The sequence below is a fragment of the Nomascus leucogenys genome, chromosome 2 (assembly GCF_006542625.1).
Source record: "Nomascus leucogenys isolate Asia chromosome 2, Asia_NLE_v1, whole genome shotgun sequence".
In the NCBI taxonomy this organism is placed as follows: Eukaryota; Metazoa; Chordata; class Mammalia; order Primates; family Hylobatidae; genus Nomascus; species Nomascus leucogenys.
Genome location: NC_044382.1, coordinates 46,057,987 through 46,076,202, shown reverse-complemented (window position 1 = coordinate 46,076,202; position 18,216 = coordinate 46,057,987). Strand labels below are relative to the sequence as shown.

The 18,216-nt window shown below is 49.1% G+C and overlaps 1 protein-coding gene and 1 long non-coding RNA gene across 5 annotated transcripts in view; one reads left to right on the top strand and one right to left on the bottom strand.

Annotated features, from left to right (window-relative positions):
* Positions 1-63: 63 nt before the first annotated feature.
* On the top strand, positions 64-17,893 carry LOC115838592. Its single transcript, XR_004033626.1, has 3 exons — positions 64-385; positions 15,349-15,433; positions 17,729-17,893. It is a non-coding gene; the product is annotated as an uncharacterized LOC115838592 (long non-coding RNA).
* The window catches only part of PDPR (pyruvate dehydrogenase phosphatase regulatory subunit), a 43,401-nt gene continuing 40,783 nt past the window's right edge, over positions 15,599-18,216 (bottom strand). For 3 of the 4 annotated variants that reach the window (XM_030829295.1, XM_030829299.1, XM_030829302.1), the window contains one exon: positions 17,199-17,758. In XM_030829295.1, coding sequence (XP_030685155.1) covers positions 17,354-17,758 — 405 coding nt within the window. In that variant the 3' untranslated portion in view covers positions 17,199-17,353. Of the gene's footprint in view, positions 17,759-18,216 lie in introns of all 4 variants that reach the window. The other variant, XM_030829286.1, reaches the window with a different exon arrangement.

Here is an 18,216-nt window from a genome sequence, read left to right as displayed (position 1 = left end):
GGGACCAGAGCACATGATGCCCTTGGCTGACTCCAGTCCTGCTGGGAACAAGTCTGCCTTTAGAAAAACAGGCAGCGTAGGAGGTGGGCAGCACGTTGCCATGATGTTCCATGGCCCGGCCGTGGCTGGCATGATCCCACCAGAGTGAGCTGGAGCAGATCTGCACCATGGGCCAAGTTTCTCAGAAAATACATGGCTGTCCTGCGGGCCGCAGCCTAATGCCCACGTTCCTCTCGGGGCAGATCAAAGGTTATTCAACCAGGGCAAAGGACAGCCTTGCAAACCAACTACGTCCTCCTTCTGGAGTTTGTGTGACCCCTGGCCCCTGAGCCTGCACCCTCTCAGAGAGGGGTTGCAACTCCGTGGAAGCTCTGCTGAGATGCAGGTAGGGTTGGCTTTCCTGGGGAAACACCAGTGGAATGTGGTTATTGTCATGGGTGCCAGGGATGGGGATGAGGCCAGGCCTACAGGCCATGAAGGCAGTCTGGAACTGCATGTCCCCCACAATACCTAGGGGCTCAGAAGTTTCTTCTCCCTCAAACAGAAACCGAGCACCCTCAGGGTCACCGCGTGCAGGTCCTAGCAATGCTTAATAGTTACCTGTTTTTTGGTGTATTTTTTTTTTTTTTTTTTTGAGACGGAGTCTCGCCCTGTCGCCCAGGCTGGAGTGCAGTGGCGCAATCTCGGCTCACTGCAAGCTCCGCCTCCCAGGTTCATGCCATTCTCCTGCCTCAGCCTCTCTGAGTAGCTGGGACTACAGGCGCCCGCCACCACGCTAATTTTTTAAATATTTTTAGTAGAGATGGGGTTTCACCGTGGTCTTGATCTCCTGACCTCGTGATCCGCCCGCCTCGGCCTCCCAAAGTGCTGGGATTACAAGCGTGAGCCACCGCGCCCGGCCTGGTGTATTTTTATTTTTATTTTTTAGACAGTCTCACTCTGTCACTCAGGTTGGAGTGTTATAATCGCTGCTCACTGCCCCTTGACCTCTTGGGCCCAAGTGATCCTCCCACTTCAGCTTCCCAAGTAGCTGGGACCAGGTGTGTGCCACCATGCCTGGCTTATTTATTTATTTATTTATTTATTTTGGTAGAGACAGGATTTCGTCGTCTTGCCCAGGCTGGTCTCCAACTCCTGGGCTCAAGCGATCTTCCCACCTTGGCCTCCCAAAGTGCTGGGGTTACAGGCATGAGCCACCACACCTGGCCAAGCCACCTGTGTTTATAGAGCTCACAAAGCCTGTTTGCATGTGTGAGTTGAAGTTATTGCCACAAGAACCTGGTGCAGTAGCAGATGGGGTGCCCATCGTGTAGATGAGGAAACGGGCTTAGTGTGTCTAAGGGGCTTGTCCAAGGTCACTCACCGAGTGCATGGAACATCCCAGCTAATCCAAGGTCTCTGCCTTCCCATTCCCAATGCTTTAATTCACATCCTGATCTTTCCCAGTGCACTTTCCACAGCTCTGCTGTGCCGGGTAATAAAAGACTCACTTCCTACTCTTGGGCTTCCATGGCAAACATGGCCAGTTGACCCATATAGTATGATGCCAGGCACTTGGGACAGGTGGAAGAAAAATATATTTTGGGGATTACGGTGGAGCAACTTTTGAAGTGTCCCATGGCCCTGGCTTACTGCAAGAAGAGACCCAGGCTGGGTGAGGTGGCTCATGCCTGTAATCCCAGAACTTTGGGAGGCCAAGGCAGGAGGATCACTTGAGGTCAGGAGCTTGAGAGCAGCCTGGCCAACATGATGAAACCCTGTCTCTACTAAAAATACAAAAATTAGCTGGGCAGGGTGGTGAGTGCCTGTAGTTCCAGCTACTCAGGAGGCTGAGGCAGGAGAATCACTTGAACCCGGCAGGCAGAGGTTGCAGTGAGCTGAGATCATGCCGCTGCACTCCAGCCTGGGCAACAGAGCAAGACTCTTCCCACCCCCGGCCCCTGAAAAAAAAAAGAGTCCCAGGAGAGCAAGGTTCATGAGCCAGAATAGAAGCTAAGTGGATAAGAGATTAATGAGACACTGGAAGGCCTAGGCTGGAACTGACACGCTGTGTGACCCTGAGGATGGCACTCCCACTCCTGAAACTCAGTATCCAATGGCATAGAGCTGGGATGACCCCTCTGCTGGGCCCCTAACCAGGGCATTGCAACTTGGTTTCCATGGTACTCTCTCCTGGGTCCAGACTTTCCACTGGAGCCTGCTCGGTGGCTGAGGTGGGTTTGGAGAATGGGCAGCCTCATTCTTGCAAGGCAGCTTTCCCCAGGTGAGGCTACTACAGGGTTTACATCCACCACCCAGATTGTAGGATTCACATTTTGCTGTATTTTCTTTATCACCTGTGTCTCTATCTATCCCACCCCTCTCCAGCTCATGCACAGCTGATACCTCTTCTCCCAGTCTGCATTTGAAGGTTATAGCGTTCAAGTCATTTTGTCTCTTCCTGAAGCAGCTCCTTTCTTTAAAGCCTTGAAATCTTGTTGATGGTCTCAAAAAAAAAATACATTCAACTCCAGAAGAGTTGTGGCCACATTTTCTTTTAAAAATTACATGTCCAGGCCAGGTGTAGTAGCTCACACCTATAATCCCAGCACTTTGGGAGGCCAAGCTGGGTGGACTGCTTGATCTCAGGAGTTTGAGACCAGCCTGGGCAGCATGGTGAAACCCTGTCTCTAAAAAATATACAAAAAAATTAGCTGGGCGTGGTAGCACGGGTCCATAGTCCCACCTACCTGGGAGGCTGAGGTGGGAGGATAGCCTGAGCCGGGGAGGTCAAGGTTGCCGTAAGCTGTAATCGTGCCATTACACACCAGCCTGGGTAACAGACCAAGATTCTGTCTCAAGAAAAAAAAAAAATTAGGCCAGGTGCAGTGGCTCATGCCTGTAGTACCAGCACTTTGGGAGGCCGAGGTGGGTGGATCACCGGAGGTCAGGAGTTTAAGACCAGCCTGGCCAACGTGGCAAAATCCCGTCTCTACTAAAAATACAAAAATTAGCTGGGTATGGTGGCACACACCTGTAATCCCAGCTACTTGGGAGGCTGAGGCATGAGAATCACTTGAGCCCAGGAGACAGAGGTTGCAGTGAGCTGAGATCACACCACTGCACTCCAGCCTGGGCAACAGAATGAGACTATGTCTTTAAAAAAAAAAAAAAAAGTCTATTTAATTTTTAATTTTTTTTTTTTGAGACGGAGTTTTCACTCTTGTTGCCCAGGCTGGAGTGCAATGGCGCGATCTCAGCTCACCGCAACCTCTGCCTCCTGGGTTCAAGCAATTTTCCTGCCTCAGCCTCCCGAGTAACTGGGATTACAGGCATGCGCCTCCATGCCCGGCTAATTTTGTATTTTTAGTAGAGATGGGGTTTCTCCATGTTGGTCAGGCTGGTCTCGAACTCCTGACCTCAGGTGATCCGCCCGCCTCAGCCTCCCAAAGTGCTAGTATTACAGGCGTGAGCCACCACATGTCTATTTAATTTTTAAATTTTTCTTGAGATGAAGTCTGGCTCTGTTGCCCAGCTGGAGTGCAGTGGCACAATTTTGGTTCACTGTGACCTCTGCTTCTGGGGCTTTGACCTCCACATCCCAGGCTCAAGCCATCCTCCTACCTCAGCCTCCTGAGTAGCTGGATGGTGGGTGTGCACCACCATGCCCGGGTAATTTTTGTATTTTTAGTAGAGATGGGGCTTTACCATGTTGCCCAGGCTGGTCTCAAAGTTCAAGTCATCTGCTGAGATTATAGGCGTGAGCCACCACACCCAGCCCCAAATTAGTATGTTGAAGTCCTAACTCCATTACCTCCGTGTCACTGTATTTAGAGATAGGGTCTTTAAAGAGGTAATTAAAGTTAAATGAGGTCACTGGGGTGGGTCCTGATCCAATCTGACTGGTCTTGTTATAAGAAGAGACACACAGAGGAAAGATCCCGTGAAGACACACGGAGAAGGCGGCTGTAGACAAGCCAAGGAGAGAGGTCCTCAGAGGGAACCAACCCCCCCACACCTTGATCTTGGCCTTTATGCCTCCAGAACTCTGAGGAAATACATTCTGTTTTTTAAGCCACCCAGTGTGTGGTACCTTGTATGGCAGCCCTAGCAAAGGAATACAGCCCTTATGCAAAACGTACAGCTAATATCACACTTAACAGAGAGACCAAAGACCTTCCTCCCTAAGATCAAAACAAGGCAAGGACGTCTTTTCTCACCAGTCCCACTAAACACTGTACTATTGAATGTGCAATTTGTGCAATAAGTTAAGAAAAAGACATTAAAGGCATCCATACTGAAAAGAAAGAAGTAAAACTATCTTCATTTGCAGACGACATAATTCTACTGTAGAAAATCCAAAGGAATATATATAAAAAAAAAACCCCTACTAGAATAAAGGTCTCAGAATACAAAATCAACCTACCAAAATCCACTGCATTTCTACAAATTGGCAATAAACAATCTGAAAATGAAATTGAGAAAACAGTTCCACACATGGCCAGGCACAGTGGCTGACATCTGTAATCCCAGCACTTTGGGAGACTGAGGCTGATGGATTGCTTGAGGTCAGGAGTTCAAGACCAGCCTGGCCAACATGGTGAAACCTCATCTCTACTAAAAATACAAAAAATTAGCCAGGCGTGGTGGTGGGCAACTGTAATCCCAGCTACTCTACTCAGGACGCTGAGGCAGGAGAATTGCTTGAGCCCGGGAGGCGGGGTTACAGTGAGCCGAGATTGAGCCACTGCACTTCAGACTAGGCGACAGAGTGAGACTCATTCTCAAAAAAAAAAAAAAAAAAAAAAAAAAAAAAAAAAAAAAAATCCATACACATAAAACTGTAAAACAACATTGGTGAGAGAAACTAAAGATCTAAAAACATGCATAGACACTTCACAATTATGGAATAGAAGACTCAATATTGTTTTGTTGTTTGTTTTTTGAGACTGAGTCTTGCTTGCTCTGTCGTCCAGGCTGGAGTGCAGTGGCATGATCTCCTCCTACTGCAACCTCCGCCTCCCGGGTTCAAGTGATTCTCCTGCCTCAGCCTCCCGCGTAGCTGAGATTACAAGCACCTGCCACCATGCCCAGCTAATTTCTTTTTTTCTTTTCTTTTTTTCTTTTTTTGAGACAGAGTCTCACTCTGTCACCAAGGCTAGAGTGCAGTGGCGCAATCTGGGCTCACTGCAACTTCCACCCCTTGGGTTTAAGTGATTCTCCTGCCTCAGCCTCCCAAGTAGCTTGGATCACAGACGCCCGCCACCACACCTGGCTAATTTTTGTATTTTTAGTAGAGGCAGGGTTTCACCATGTTGGCCAGGCAGGTCTTGAACTCCTGACCTCAAGTGAGCCACCCACCTTGGCCTCCCAAAGTGCTGAAATTACAGGCATGAGCCACTGCACCTGGCCAATTTTTGTATTTTTAGTAGAGACAGATTTCACCATGTTGGCCGGGGGAAGACTCAATATTGTTAAGATAGATGGTAATTCTCCCCAGATTTGTCTATTAATTCAGTGCAATGCCCATCAAACTTCCAAAATATTTTCGTTGTTTTTGTGTTTATTTTAAAGCAATTGAGAGGCCAGGTGTGGTGGCATGTGCCTGTAATCCCAGCTCTTTGGGAGACTGAGGCAGGAGAATCCCTTGAGCCCTGGAGTTTGAGACTAGCCTGGGGCAATATAGCAAGATCCATCTCAAAAAAAATTTGAAAACTGGGTCTTAAAATTTGCATGGAAAGGCAAAGGAATTACAATAACCAAAACACATTTGAAAAAGAAAAAAACTGGAGAATGTATACTACCTGATTTCAAAACTTGCTATGAAACTTCTAGTAATCACATCTATAAGATATGGAAAAAGGACAGACATATAGATCAAGGGAGCAGAATGAACAATACAGGAAAAATCTCTTACACTTATGGCCAATTTATTTTGTTTTATTTGAGGGTCTCAGTTTGTCACCCAGGCTGGAGTGCAGTGGTACCATAATTGCTGAGTAGCCTCGAACTCCTGGGCTCAAGCCATCCTCATGCCTCAGCCTCCTGAGCAGGTAGGACTATAGGCACGTGCCACCATACCCAGCTACTTTTTTTTTTTTTTCCAGACAGGGTCTCACTCTGTCACCCAGGCTGGAGTACAGTGGTGTGCTCACAGCTCCGGGGTTCAGGTGATCCTCCCACCTCAGCCTCCCAGGTAGTTGGGACTATGGACATGCACCACCATGCCTGGCTAATTTTTTGTATTTTTGGTAGAGACGGGGTCTTGCCATGCTGTCTAGGCTGGTTTAAAACTCCTGGGCTCAAGCGATCCTCCTGCCTTGGCCCCCCAAAACGCTGGCATTACAGTTGTGAGCCACCGCGCCCACCCCTATTATTTTTTTTCTTTTTTTTGAGACGGAGTATCGCTCTGTCGCCCAGGCTGGAGTGCAGTGGCGCCATCTCAGCTCACTGCAAGCTCCGCCTCCTGGGTTCACACCATTCTCCTGCCTCAGCCTCCCAAGTAGCCGGGACTACAGGCGCCCACCACCACAACTGGCTAATTTTTTGTATTTTTAGTAGAGACGGGGTTTCACTGTGTGAGCCAGGATGGTCTTGATCTGACCTTGCAATCCGCCCGCCTTGGCCTCCCAAAGTGCTGGGATTACAGGCGTGAGCCACCGTGCCTGGCCCTTCTTTTTTTTTTTTAGATAGAGGTCTCACTATGTTGCCCAGGCTGGAGTGCAGTGGCTATTCACAGGTGCAATCATAGAGCACTGCAATCTCCAACTCCTGGTCAGCCGCTACTTCTTAAAATGTTTCTCTGTCTGGTTCATGTTTCAGAGTCTGGTTCATGACTCTGCTACACTTCAGTTTCAAAAGCTGGTAGCAAAGGAAAGAACATGCCAAGAGCTGAGGTTCTGCTGTGATGAGACCACCCAAGCTCCCCGTATCTATACCAAGGGATCTGTTGCCCAGGCTGGAGTGCAGTGGTGAGGTCTTGGCTCACTGCAACGTCTGCCTGTCTGCCTCCCGGGTTCAAGCGATTCTCCTGCTTCAGCCTCTCAAGTAGCTGGGATTACAGATATGCACTACCACACCCGGCTAATTTTTGTATTTTTAGTAGAGATGGGGTTTCACCATGTTGGCCAGACTGGTTTTGAACTCCTGACCTCAAGTGATCCGCCCGCCTTGGCCTTCCAAAGTGCTGGGATTACAAGTGTGAGCCACTGCACCCGGCCCGGATGACTTACTTAGCTCTTCAAGACTTACGGAAGTTGGTACCTTGTGGAAATAGGCTGGGGAGGTCTCGATGCCAGATGTTCTTCTGAGGTTGCTGTTCTTATAATTGCTGTATTCAAATATATCACCCAGTTGAGATGAAATGCCTAGAGCATAGCTGTGGAGTGGGACCAGCTGGGCTGAGGAGGGAATGAAGTACAAACATCCAGTGATGTTCAGGGCCCTGAAGCAGCTGGGAAGCGCAGGCATTCAAATCGCCAGAGGCGTGGCTATATCTGCTCACATGTGATGCACACAGATGCATGTCCTGGGCATGGAAACAAAGCTCCCCAGGCCATGGTTAACTCACCGCATGCACCTGGAGTTCCATCCACACTAAGGCGCCAGTGGTTACTTTTAGAAATAAACAAGTCACAATGAACACAGTTAAAAGACGTCAGCACTAGTGGCACTTGGGGACTCCAGCCCAGCTCCTGTCACAAGCAACTGGCCACCAGGTCTGGACCCACATCCTTTGCTCTTGATCTACTGAGGTCATTCAGTTTTGCTCATCTCCCACAACCTGGAAACCCAAGGGAGCAGGCTGTGCAGTTCATCCTGGAATAATAGAAGAGCAGCTGTTGTGCATGGAAAGATCTTGCAATGGGTCAAGTATTTAATTAATTATTTTTTGAGATAGGGCCTTGATCTGTCACCCAGGCTGGAGTGCGGTGGCGTGATCACGGCTCATTGCAGTCTTGAATTTCTGGGCTGAAGCGATCCTTTCACCTCAGCCTCCCAGGTAACTGGGACTATAGGCACATACCACTCTACCTGGCTAATTTTTTGATTTTTGGTAGAGATGGGGTCTCCCTAAGTTGCCCAGGCTGGTCTTGAACTCCTGGGCTCAAGCAATCCTCCCACCTTGGCCTCCCAAAGTGTTGGGACTACAGGCATGAACCACCATGCCACTCTGGGTCAAGTATTTTATATTCATTAGTTGAGTTTCATAACAACTCTATAAAGTAGGCATCACTGTCTATTTTAAAACAAGTAAACAGAGGCCTAGGAAAGGTAACCACCCAAGGTCATACACCAAGGAAGAGGCAATGCTGGCATTCAGGCCCAGCCCAGTAAGCCCAAAGCCCCGTGCCCTTGACCCACCACAACAATCTGGGATTCTGAGGGGCTTGAGTCAGGTGACACCCCAGATCTAAGCATCTGACAGTCCCTAACTGTGGAGCCTTTCATGAGAACAAGCCACTGGAGGGTAAGCACACGTCGCTCTTCTCAAGGGAGGGTGTACTAAAGGAGCCTCATCTCAGTCCCCCTGTGCCATGGAGGACACACCAGGTGAGCACCCTTGGGAGGGAGACGCATAGCCTGACTGGGGTGCTGATGGGTCCCGGCACTGGGCTCTCCACATGAACAGTTGTGTGAATCCAGGAGGCTCAAATCACGTGCCACAGCGCCACCTACTGGCCTGCGAGCAACAGCATCGTCCTGTTGTAAAGTCGGCAAACAATCATTTAAAAATTTTCAGGCCGGGCACAGTGGCTCATGCCTGTAATCCCGGCACTTTGGGAGGCTGAGGTGGGCAGATCATGAGGTCAGAAGATCGAGACCATCCTGGCCAACATGGTGAAACCCCGTCTCTACTAAAAATACAAAAAATTAGCTGGGCGTGGTGGTGTGTGCCTGTAATCCCGGCTACTCAGGAGGCTGAGGCGGGAGAATCCCTTGAACCAGGGAGTCAGAGGTTGCAGTGAGCCGAGATCGTGCCATTGGACTCCAGCCTGGTGACAAAGCAAGACTCCATCTCAAAAAGAAAAAAAAAAAAAAATCAAATGTTTAAAATCCTTACTTTTTTTTTTTTTTTTTGAGGCAGAGTTTCGCTCTTGTTGCCCAGGCTGGAGTGCAATGGCGTGATCTTGGCTCACTGCAACCTCCACCTCCTGAGTTCCAGCGATTGTCCTGCCTCAGCCTCCTGAGTAGCTGGGATTATAGGAATGAGCCACCACACCCGGCTAATTTTGTATTTTTAGTAGAGACAAAGTTTCTCCATGTTGGTCAGGCTGGTCTCGAATTCCTGACCTCAGGTGATCTGCCTGCCTCGGCCTCCCGAAGTGCTGAGATTACAGGCGTGAGCCACCGTGCCTGGCCTAAAATCCTTAAATCTTAAAAGGCATTTTAAAGATTTTGCCCTCCACTTTTTGCCCATTCATTTAACCATCTGTTAAACACCAAACACAACGTAAGGTGTTGGAGTTTGGGAGAATTCGAGTCCTTCTCAGAGGGACTTACAGAACCAGCAGGGTAGATAACCAAATAAAGACATATCAGAAACGGGTGTGTGAGGACCCCAAAGGGGGCCATTCTCTTGGGGAAGGAAAGGCTCCACTGTGGGATGATGGTGGTCTTGGGCTGAGCTTTTGAAAGACAGGAGGGGCCAGGCACAGTGGCTCACGCCTGTAATCCCAGCACTTTGGGAGGCTGAGGTGGGTGGATCACCTGAGGTCAGCAGTTCGAGACAAGCCTAACCAATGACCAACATAGTGAAACCTCGTCTCTACTAAAAATACAAAATTAGCCAGGCATGGTGGCACATGCCTGTAATCCCAGCTCCTCAGGAGGCTGAGGCAGAATTGCTTGAACCTGGGAGGTGGAGGTTGCGGTGAGCCGAGATCTCGCCACTGCACTCCAGCAGCCTGGGCAAGAAGAATGAAACTCCGTCTCAATCAATCAATCAATCAAATGAAAGACAGGAAGGCTCTGTCAGGATAACTTGGGGGAGTGGGGGTTCATGTGATCCTCAATTCGGGACTTTCCACAAGCACAGGGGACGGCTGCCAGGACACATTTTAGTGAGCAAATATGGGAGTGGGAAACCTCTCAGTGTGAGTGGAGAGCAGGATTCGAGGTGACATCCAGCTGTGGATGGGGTGCACGCACTTAGCTGCAGGCCCTGCATCACAGGCAGCACCGGCCGGAGCCCTGGGGCAGCGCGGCCCGCCACACCCTGGAGACCCTGGCTGGCCAGGCTAAGGACTGAGAGCTTTGTCTCATGACAAAGGGGAGTGCCTCGAGGGTTTCAAGGCAGTGAGTAAAGAAACCTGCTGTGTTTTACAAAGATGACCCTGTAGAGGGAGAGGGGATGACATGAGAAGCAGGAAAATCAGTAAGAGATTGTTCTTGAAGTCAGGGCTGACAACCCTCTCTGCCACAGCAGCAGTGGTGAGGACAGTGAGGTCCGAACAGAAGAGAGGCACTGAAGAGACAGACCCTTTGAGGCTGGGTGATGAGCAGGAGGTGGAGGGAGAGGCGAGTGGGGAGACCAGGTGAGTCCTAGGTTTCTGGTGCTGTTGACCATTCCTGGAACGGGAATAGAAGGGGCTGATTTAGAAGACAAGATGAAGAGATTGTTGTAAACATGTTAACCTATGAGATTCTCAAAAGCACAAATACTTAAAAAAAAAAAAAAAAAAAACTACTCAAAAATTACTTGGGGCCAGGCACAGCGGCTCATGCCTGTAATCCCAGCACTTTGGGAGGCTAAGGCGGGTGGATCACTTGAGCTCAGTAGTTTGAGACCAGCCTGGCCAACCTGGCTAAACCCTATCTCTACAAAAATACAAAAATTAGCTGGGCATGGTGCCACATGCCTGTAATCTCAGCTACTCTGGAGGCTAAGGCAGGAAATCACTTGAACCTGGGAGTGGAGGTTGCAGTAAGTCGAGATCACACCACTGCACTCTCGTCTGGGCAACAGAGCAAGACTGTCTCAAAAAAAAAAAAAAAAAAAAAAAAAAAAATTAGTTGAACAGGTCAAGTCCAGGGACTAACTTGTGGATGGAAGCTGGTGTAGAAAAAGGGCACTGGCTGTTTCTCTCAGGGTTGTTTCCACAGGGTGAGAACATGACCCCCCTTGCTTTCCACACAAACCTGAGCGCACACGTGCCCACCGTGGAACGTCAGGTGGCAGGTTCCTCCTGTGAGGTCAGCTGTAGGCAGATGGCTGGTCGGAAGTTCAGGAGGCGGGAAGTTTTCCCCCCAGCCACTCCAGCGCTGCAGGGAGGGTAAGATAAACACCTACATCTTCTCTACCCGCATCCCCAAATCCTCCCTTACACTGTGGTACACACAGGGAGGTACACACACTCCTCTGCACACTGTTTATGCTTTGTGGTGGCAAACACATTTAAGTCGCTACAGATGAAGAACATTTCACAAAGAGCCGTGTGAGAGTAGTTAAAATGTGTTTATTCATTTACAAACCTAGTAACACGTGAAGAAACTCAGTGGAAACCTTGCTTGGTGGAGACAGTGCAGTGTTAGTGCCATATTCACAGGGGCAGAAATGCTCGGTCACCCTGTGCACCCAAAGTCACCCAGGATCTCTAGAAAAGATCCCACTTACTGAAGTGCCTCGGATGTCTTCAGGGCCACATTGTAACTACACAGGAACAGGGAAGGTCTAAGCTGAACGGCACATTGACAAATACAAACGATGAGTCACAGGACTCTACCGTAGTTACAATGGCGTTTTTATATATCCCAAGTGTTGACCGGAGAGTAAAGTGTTAACTGAGCTGCTAGAAAACCCTTCACTGAAAGAGTTTTCTACCCCACGCCCATTGTTCTGAGGAAGGAGAGGCTATGTGGGGCGGATGGGAACCCACACACCAAGATGAACTCTTCTCTTTCTTCCAGTCTGCACCCACCATCTGACATTCTGGAGTGTAAGGCACTAGAACCTGGCTTAGAGAATAGCGGGGCTCTAAGCTCCAGTTCTTGGTGTGCAAAGGAAATTCTGACATAGATCTTTTGAAAGAGATGCTAAAAAATCCTCCCTATCTCCTGTAATTTCTGTCTTTGACAGACAGGAAAGTAAGAAGGCAGAAGATGGTCTGCAAAGGATAAAAACAGGTGCATCTAAGAAAGGGAAAAATGGCCCATGAAGAAATGTGTAACTCTCCAAGAGATGCCGACACTCTGCTCAGAGAAGTCAAGAACCATAAACAACTCTTGATGTTTCATGGACAAAGGGAAGGCAAAGGCATACAAAAATACTTAGTTGTCTTGAAAAAGAGTGTACTGGTAGTGATCGGGGCTGCAAAGGCGAGCCCTGTACTGACAATGGAGGAGCCTTACAACTCAGCACCTTGAAGTGTTGGCCCGAAGTGGTGGCGGGGAGGGAGGCGCTGACAGAGAGACCCATGGCTCACCACTTACTGCGTGTACACAGGGCCTGGGGCAAGCCTCACAAGTCTACCATTTCTTCCACTCAACTGTGCTTCTCCTGAATCCATGTGCCTGAAATGACATGTGCAAGGTGAACATTCTTTATACTGTGTTAATACTGCTTATATCAATGTTCGTGAGGGGTGTGTGGGGGATGGGGTGCAGCAGGAAAATTAGAACGGCAGGTGGTTCTTATTTATTATTAAGTACTGTTGACCAAACCTCTTAGATTTTTTTTTTTTTTGAGACAAGAGTCTCACTCTGGTACCCAGGCTGGAGTGCAGTGGTGCAATCTCGGCTCACTGCAACCTCTGCCTCCTGGGCTCAAGCGATTCTCCCACCTTGCTGGGCCTCCCAAAGTGCTGGCATTACAGGAGTGAGCGACCACACTCGGCCAACCAAACCTCTATCTTAGATGTTAAAGAAGACCCTTACTGACTACACTGGCCCAGAAGCAACAGAGATACAAAGCTGAATCTTGTAGCTAACCCCTGAAAGCAAGCCAACACAAATTCCTCCACCAGGCCAGTCTTCTAGGGCCAATACGGAGACCACGGGTCACAGAAGATTCCCTTCTATTTCAGGTTCTCAAAAAGTGGTGTAGACTCAGTCAAATGCCAGGAAATGAGTCAATATGCCAGAGACGACGCAGAGCCAGAAATGAAGGCTACGGGTCCTGTCTTCAATGAAGCACTGAACGCTCTTGGAAAGCTCCCATCATTCTTGCATCGCTACTGCCACCAAGACGGTGGCAAGGGAGGAGGTTAACTTTCAAATGCATGCAACGGCAGGTAATATACTGTGGAAGCTGGAGGTTTATTTTTCATGTTTTAGTTACCTTCTTGGAAACAGCAGTCCAGGAAAGCAAGCAAGCAGGTAAAACTCCGGGTGTGCATGGGGAGACGATCCAAGGCCAGCGTGCCTCCCAATGAGAACCAAACAGGAGTGGCCAGGCTCCGCTCCTGGGGCCACAGTAAAGCTGGGGTTTAATCACTGGGCTATGTGGTCTCTGGCCTAAATGAGATCCTTCAATGTGGGGGGACAGGGGTCCCTTGAAGAGCGTGAAAAATACAGTGGTCACTGTGCAGTTCTCTCTGCTGGAGCGTGTCCTGCCTTCATATGAGGTGCTGTGACAGCAACGCAAGGTGAAAGGAGATCAAATGGCCCAGCTCAGCAGTTAGTGTTTGTCCCTTTTTGCTCTTCAGAGTTCCTGAATGAGAGCTTTTCTGGCTTCAGTACCAATGATCACAGAAGGAACATCTTCCTGATGCAAGCTTAGATGGAAGTCAATGACCCCAGCAGTGCTAAGAACAGAAGTCACACATGGTCTGACAACGAAGGGGAGGTAATTAAGGACATTTCAAGGGAGGGGAAGGCCCAGGGAAAACTGGCAACCCTGGGTCTCCATCTATTTGAGGCCAATACACTTTGTGTTCCTAGGTTCGGATGGCATACACCGACGAGAAAGCAGAGACCATCCTCCATGGTGAGCACAAAATGCTATGAAAGGTAATTGCAGAGAGAACAAAGCACCCAACTCGGCAAAGCCAGGTCCAGTCACCCATTCACAAAAGTCCAAAAATCCTTCAAATCTCTAGGGACAGAAGACAAACAGGCTGCCCAGAATGAGCTGAGACACAAGGCAAACCCTTGGAAATGACACACCGATGAGGAGGCTTTGGTTGTCCCTCCTTATTCCTGCTGGATTTGAAACCACGGCTCTGGATCTGGGGCATCTACTGGCTTCCCCTGTTCACTTAAGAGGCCACTGCCTCTCGGGAGTCCAGAATGCTCCGATATCTGACACTGATGGTCAGGAAGTTATGCTGCCCTCTTCTCTTGACCAGCTAAGATACTTGGACACTAGACAGAGGCAAAGCAATTATGCCAGAAGCAGGGAAGAGTCAGTCATTCACTGTCAGATCTGTCCGTTCAAAGAGCTCACATTAGACCAATTACAGAAAACCACCAGACTCACACTGCCTGTATTTGAATGAACCAGGAGAGACTGCAAGGATGAACTCTAAAGTGCTAGAAGAGAAATCTGTGTTTGGGGCGCTCAATAAACAAGTGATGTCCTAGAAGATCAACACCCCGTCAGTCTTAGGAGTATGACCCTATTCATGGACAAGGTGTTTCAATGGACAGCCTGAGGGCTCACGCCCCCATCATCCTCTCCTAGCAAGACAAGCAGTCTGTTGCTCAGAGGGGGAAACTGACGTCACTTAACAGGAGGCCAGGACTTCTGGTTCTAGTTCAACAAACAGTGCATAATTTTGGACACAGCATCAGATTTCCTGACTTCTTAGAAAGGACAGCTAATTAAAAACGTGTCAATCGCCGGGCGCGGTGGCTCACGCTTGTAATCCCAGCACTTTGGGAGGCCGAGGCGGGCGGATCACGAGGTCAGGAGATCGAGACCACGGTGAAACCCCGTCTCTACTAAAAAATACAAAAATTAGCCGGGCGTAGTGGCGGGCGCCTGTAGTCCCAGCTACTCGGAGAGGCAGGAGAATGGCGTGAACCCGGGAGGCGGAGCTTGCAGTGAGCCGAGGTGGCGCCACTGCACTCCAGCCTGGGCGACAGCGAGACTCCGTCTCAAAAAAAAAAAAAAAAAAAAAAACGTGTCAATCTCTAGCAATTAGTTGGAGATTAACAAGGGCAGAAGAGAATCCAAGTCTTAAAACTCTATGTGGGATACACTTCTGATGAAGCTTCTATTTGACTAATATACTGTGATGATGGCACTATTCGATTTTAAACTATGGAGACAGCTTTTATTCTTTCGATTTGGATCCTGGTAAGTGGTGATACTGCTATGTAACAGTTAAAGCACAAATGTATTGCCATAGTTAAGGTTGAAGAGTTATGTCTATGTGTAACTAAATTCTTCTGGATTCAATTACAAATACGTTTTCCTTTACAAAGATGGCTTTGGAGGGGTGCAAATGCTACGTGTTTGGAAGAGCAGGGGAGGCCTGCAGCTCTCAGTCACCTGTCTCCATCTTTGGAGGTAAGTCTGCTCCCTGCTGGTAATGCCTGCATCTGCCCAAGGGCCTGTTCCTCCTCTCCCAAGGCCTTCACAGCTGCTGTTCACTGGTTGGCCCTCCAGCTGGCAACACCTCTCCTCCTCTCTGCCTAGAGGCAGCATCTCTAGGCTAGTTAAGTACACACTGGCTCCAAGACAACTAGACCTCCAAACAGAATTCTAATCATATGCTCCTTTAATAAGCCAACTAGAAGCTTCCACAAAGGTGGACACTAAACTCAGTAATCACTAGGAGTGGTCTAGTTGGGGAAGTGGCAAGAAATGTCTAGAAGGAGCCAGCGTAAGTGTCTAAACAGAGATCCCAAAGAAACACCAGAGAAGGCAGACACCTGAGCATTTTAAGCTGCTCTAATGAAATGGAAGGATCTCCCTTAATACACTTACAGACCTATCAGAGCTAACGCTTCCAAGATACCCACACACCAAAGGCTACAGTTTTACTAACCAAAATGTCTTATTGCAGTTTTTTGCACTTAAAGTCAGATTAGGGCAGTTGATATGCAAGGGGAAAATGAAGCACTGAGGCTGGACAACAGTCCATGATATCTAAGTTTCACCTTGGGAAAACAGACACACTGCCTGAAAGCGCAGGGCACTCCTGGGCACCCACATTGTCTTCTGCTCCAGAGGATATGGAAGGGTGGGGGGAGGGAAACAAAGAGCCTGGGGGGAAAGGAGGAAAAGCGGTCTCTAGCCTTATGCAACGTACACCCCTTGGACTCAGAACTCTCAGTAGACTAATGTGGGTCACCTCTGTGTAGCTCTGCTCTGTGCTGAAGAGTCAAACCTGGAATTCCGGCAGCTCTCTGGAACTCAGCACAGCCCGCAAGGTTGAAAGGCTCAGGACAACACACCTGATCCCTTCCCCTCCCTATTCTAAAGGGAGAGAAATATGACTTAATGGGCCAACTGTGAAGGAGACAAGTGAGGCTGACCTGACAAAGTCAAACGCACTGGTAGAAGGGGTGGGAGGGACGGCTGAACTTTGGACAGCTGAGAGAAAAGCAGCATTGTTTCCATAGCAGAACACTCAGCGTCACTGGTGGGGGACTTTCTGAGGTCAGACCCTTTTGACTGGGAAAAGCAGCACACAAGGCAACATGGTTTTTCCCTTTCAGACACTGTGGCTTACTTGTTTACTCAACTAAGAAAGAAAAAGCAACCTTATTACAGAGATTAGCAAGAGATGAAGAAAATTATTAGGGAGGCTGCCCTGGCCCAAAGGTCTGCTAATGGCTTCTGCAGGGAGGATGAGGATGGTGCTAGGTTAACTGCTTATCTCCACTACAGACCAGAGAACGTCCATGCGATGCCTCTCATCAGTGAGGTAGATGATCATCCTCTTGCCAGAAGTATCCAGTGCCAGCCCACAGCACAGCAGAACAGGAGAACGAGCTGCCGGGCTGCAGGCACGAGCTGCCCCTCAGGGCTGCATCCGACACACGGCAACCCCACCAGAACTAATAGGCTGCTCCAAGAAAATGGAACCCAAGGGAGAGGGACTCGTGCCCCGAGACCTGCACCACCCTGGCTTGCCCTGCTTTGAGATGCAGAATTTGAAAGCAGCTGTCACCATCACTCATGTCCCCAGTGGAGCTTGCTTCTGTCCTGCCTGTCAGACACACCTCCTGCCACCATGAGAAGCTGAGTGGGGGGTGGGAAGGGAAGAAGAGCCTGGAGTGAATATTAGGAGGAGGAGGTGGAAGGACAAGGCTGCAGAGCAAAAAAGTTTAAAGTAGGTCAAGTTCAAAATTATATCAAGGAGATAAGAGATGGGAGGCAAAGGCTCCAGAAGAGGAACGGAGGCGGAAGGAAGAGAAGCTCCAAGGTGACGCCCACTCTAGGACAAGATGATGGGGAGGAGGTGAGGCTGCCCTGGTGGCATCACTTTCCATGTAAGTCACTCAGCTCCATGTCATCCTTTCGGCGCTTCTGGGTGAAGAGGGAGGCGATGGGGTAGAGCTTGGCCTTGGCCTGGAAGCGGTATCCCGCGATGTCAATCTCATACTCTCCCTGGTTGATGAAATCTGCTGTCACCACCTGCTCTTCCCCCGTGTCCTCAGAAAAATTGTGCACAAAGCCCAAGCAAACGTGGCGCTCCAGGCTGTAGCTATAGGCACTGCTGGTGGTCTTGCCAACATACTGCCCATTCCGGTAAATGGGCTCGCCCCACCAAGGCCAAAGGTCTAGGTCTGTGTCATGGTCGTCCAGGATGAACATGGTGAGGCGTTTATACACTCCATTCTGCTTCTGCTGCAGGAGGGCGTCGCGACCAATGAAATCCATGCCCTAAGAAAGAAAGGAAACGCCGAGTCATCCAGTGACACTCAGACCCTTGGCACAGAAAGCAGCACCGTGGGAAGGGTCCCCTGGTGTCACTGCAATGGGGCACAGCCGCCTCCTCCCACGACCCTGCCAGCTTTTGGGAAACTGTGCCATTTCTACCATGTGAAAAACTGCATGTGAAATATAAAAGACCCCACGGTAATTTTTGTAACAACAGAGGTACACATTTTGTTTCCTATTTTATAAACATAAAGTCACAAGACCAGATAGAACAAAAACATTTAGGAAAAAAACTCACTCACTTAATAAAATACCTTATCAGTACAGTACTTTAGAAGAATGCTTTTATACTGGCCAGTCGTGGTGGCTCACGCCTTTAGCAGAGACGAGGCAAAACCTCGTCTCTACTAAAAATACAAAAATTAGCTGGGTGTGGTGGAGTGTGCCTATAGTTCTAGCTA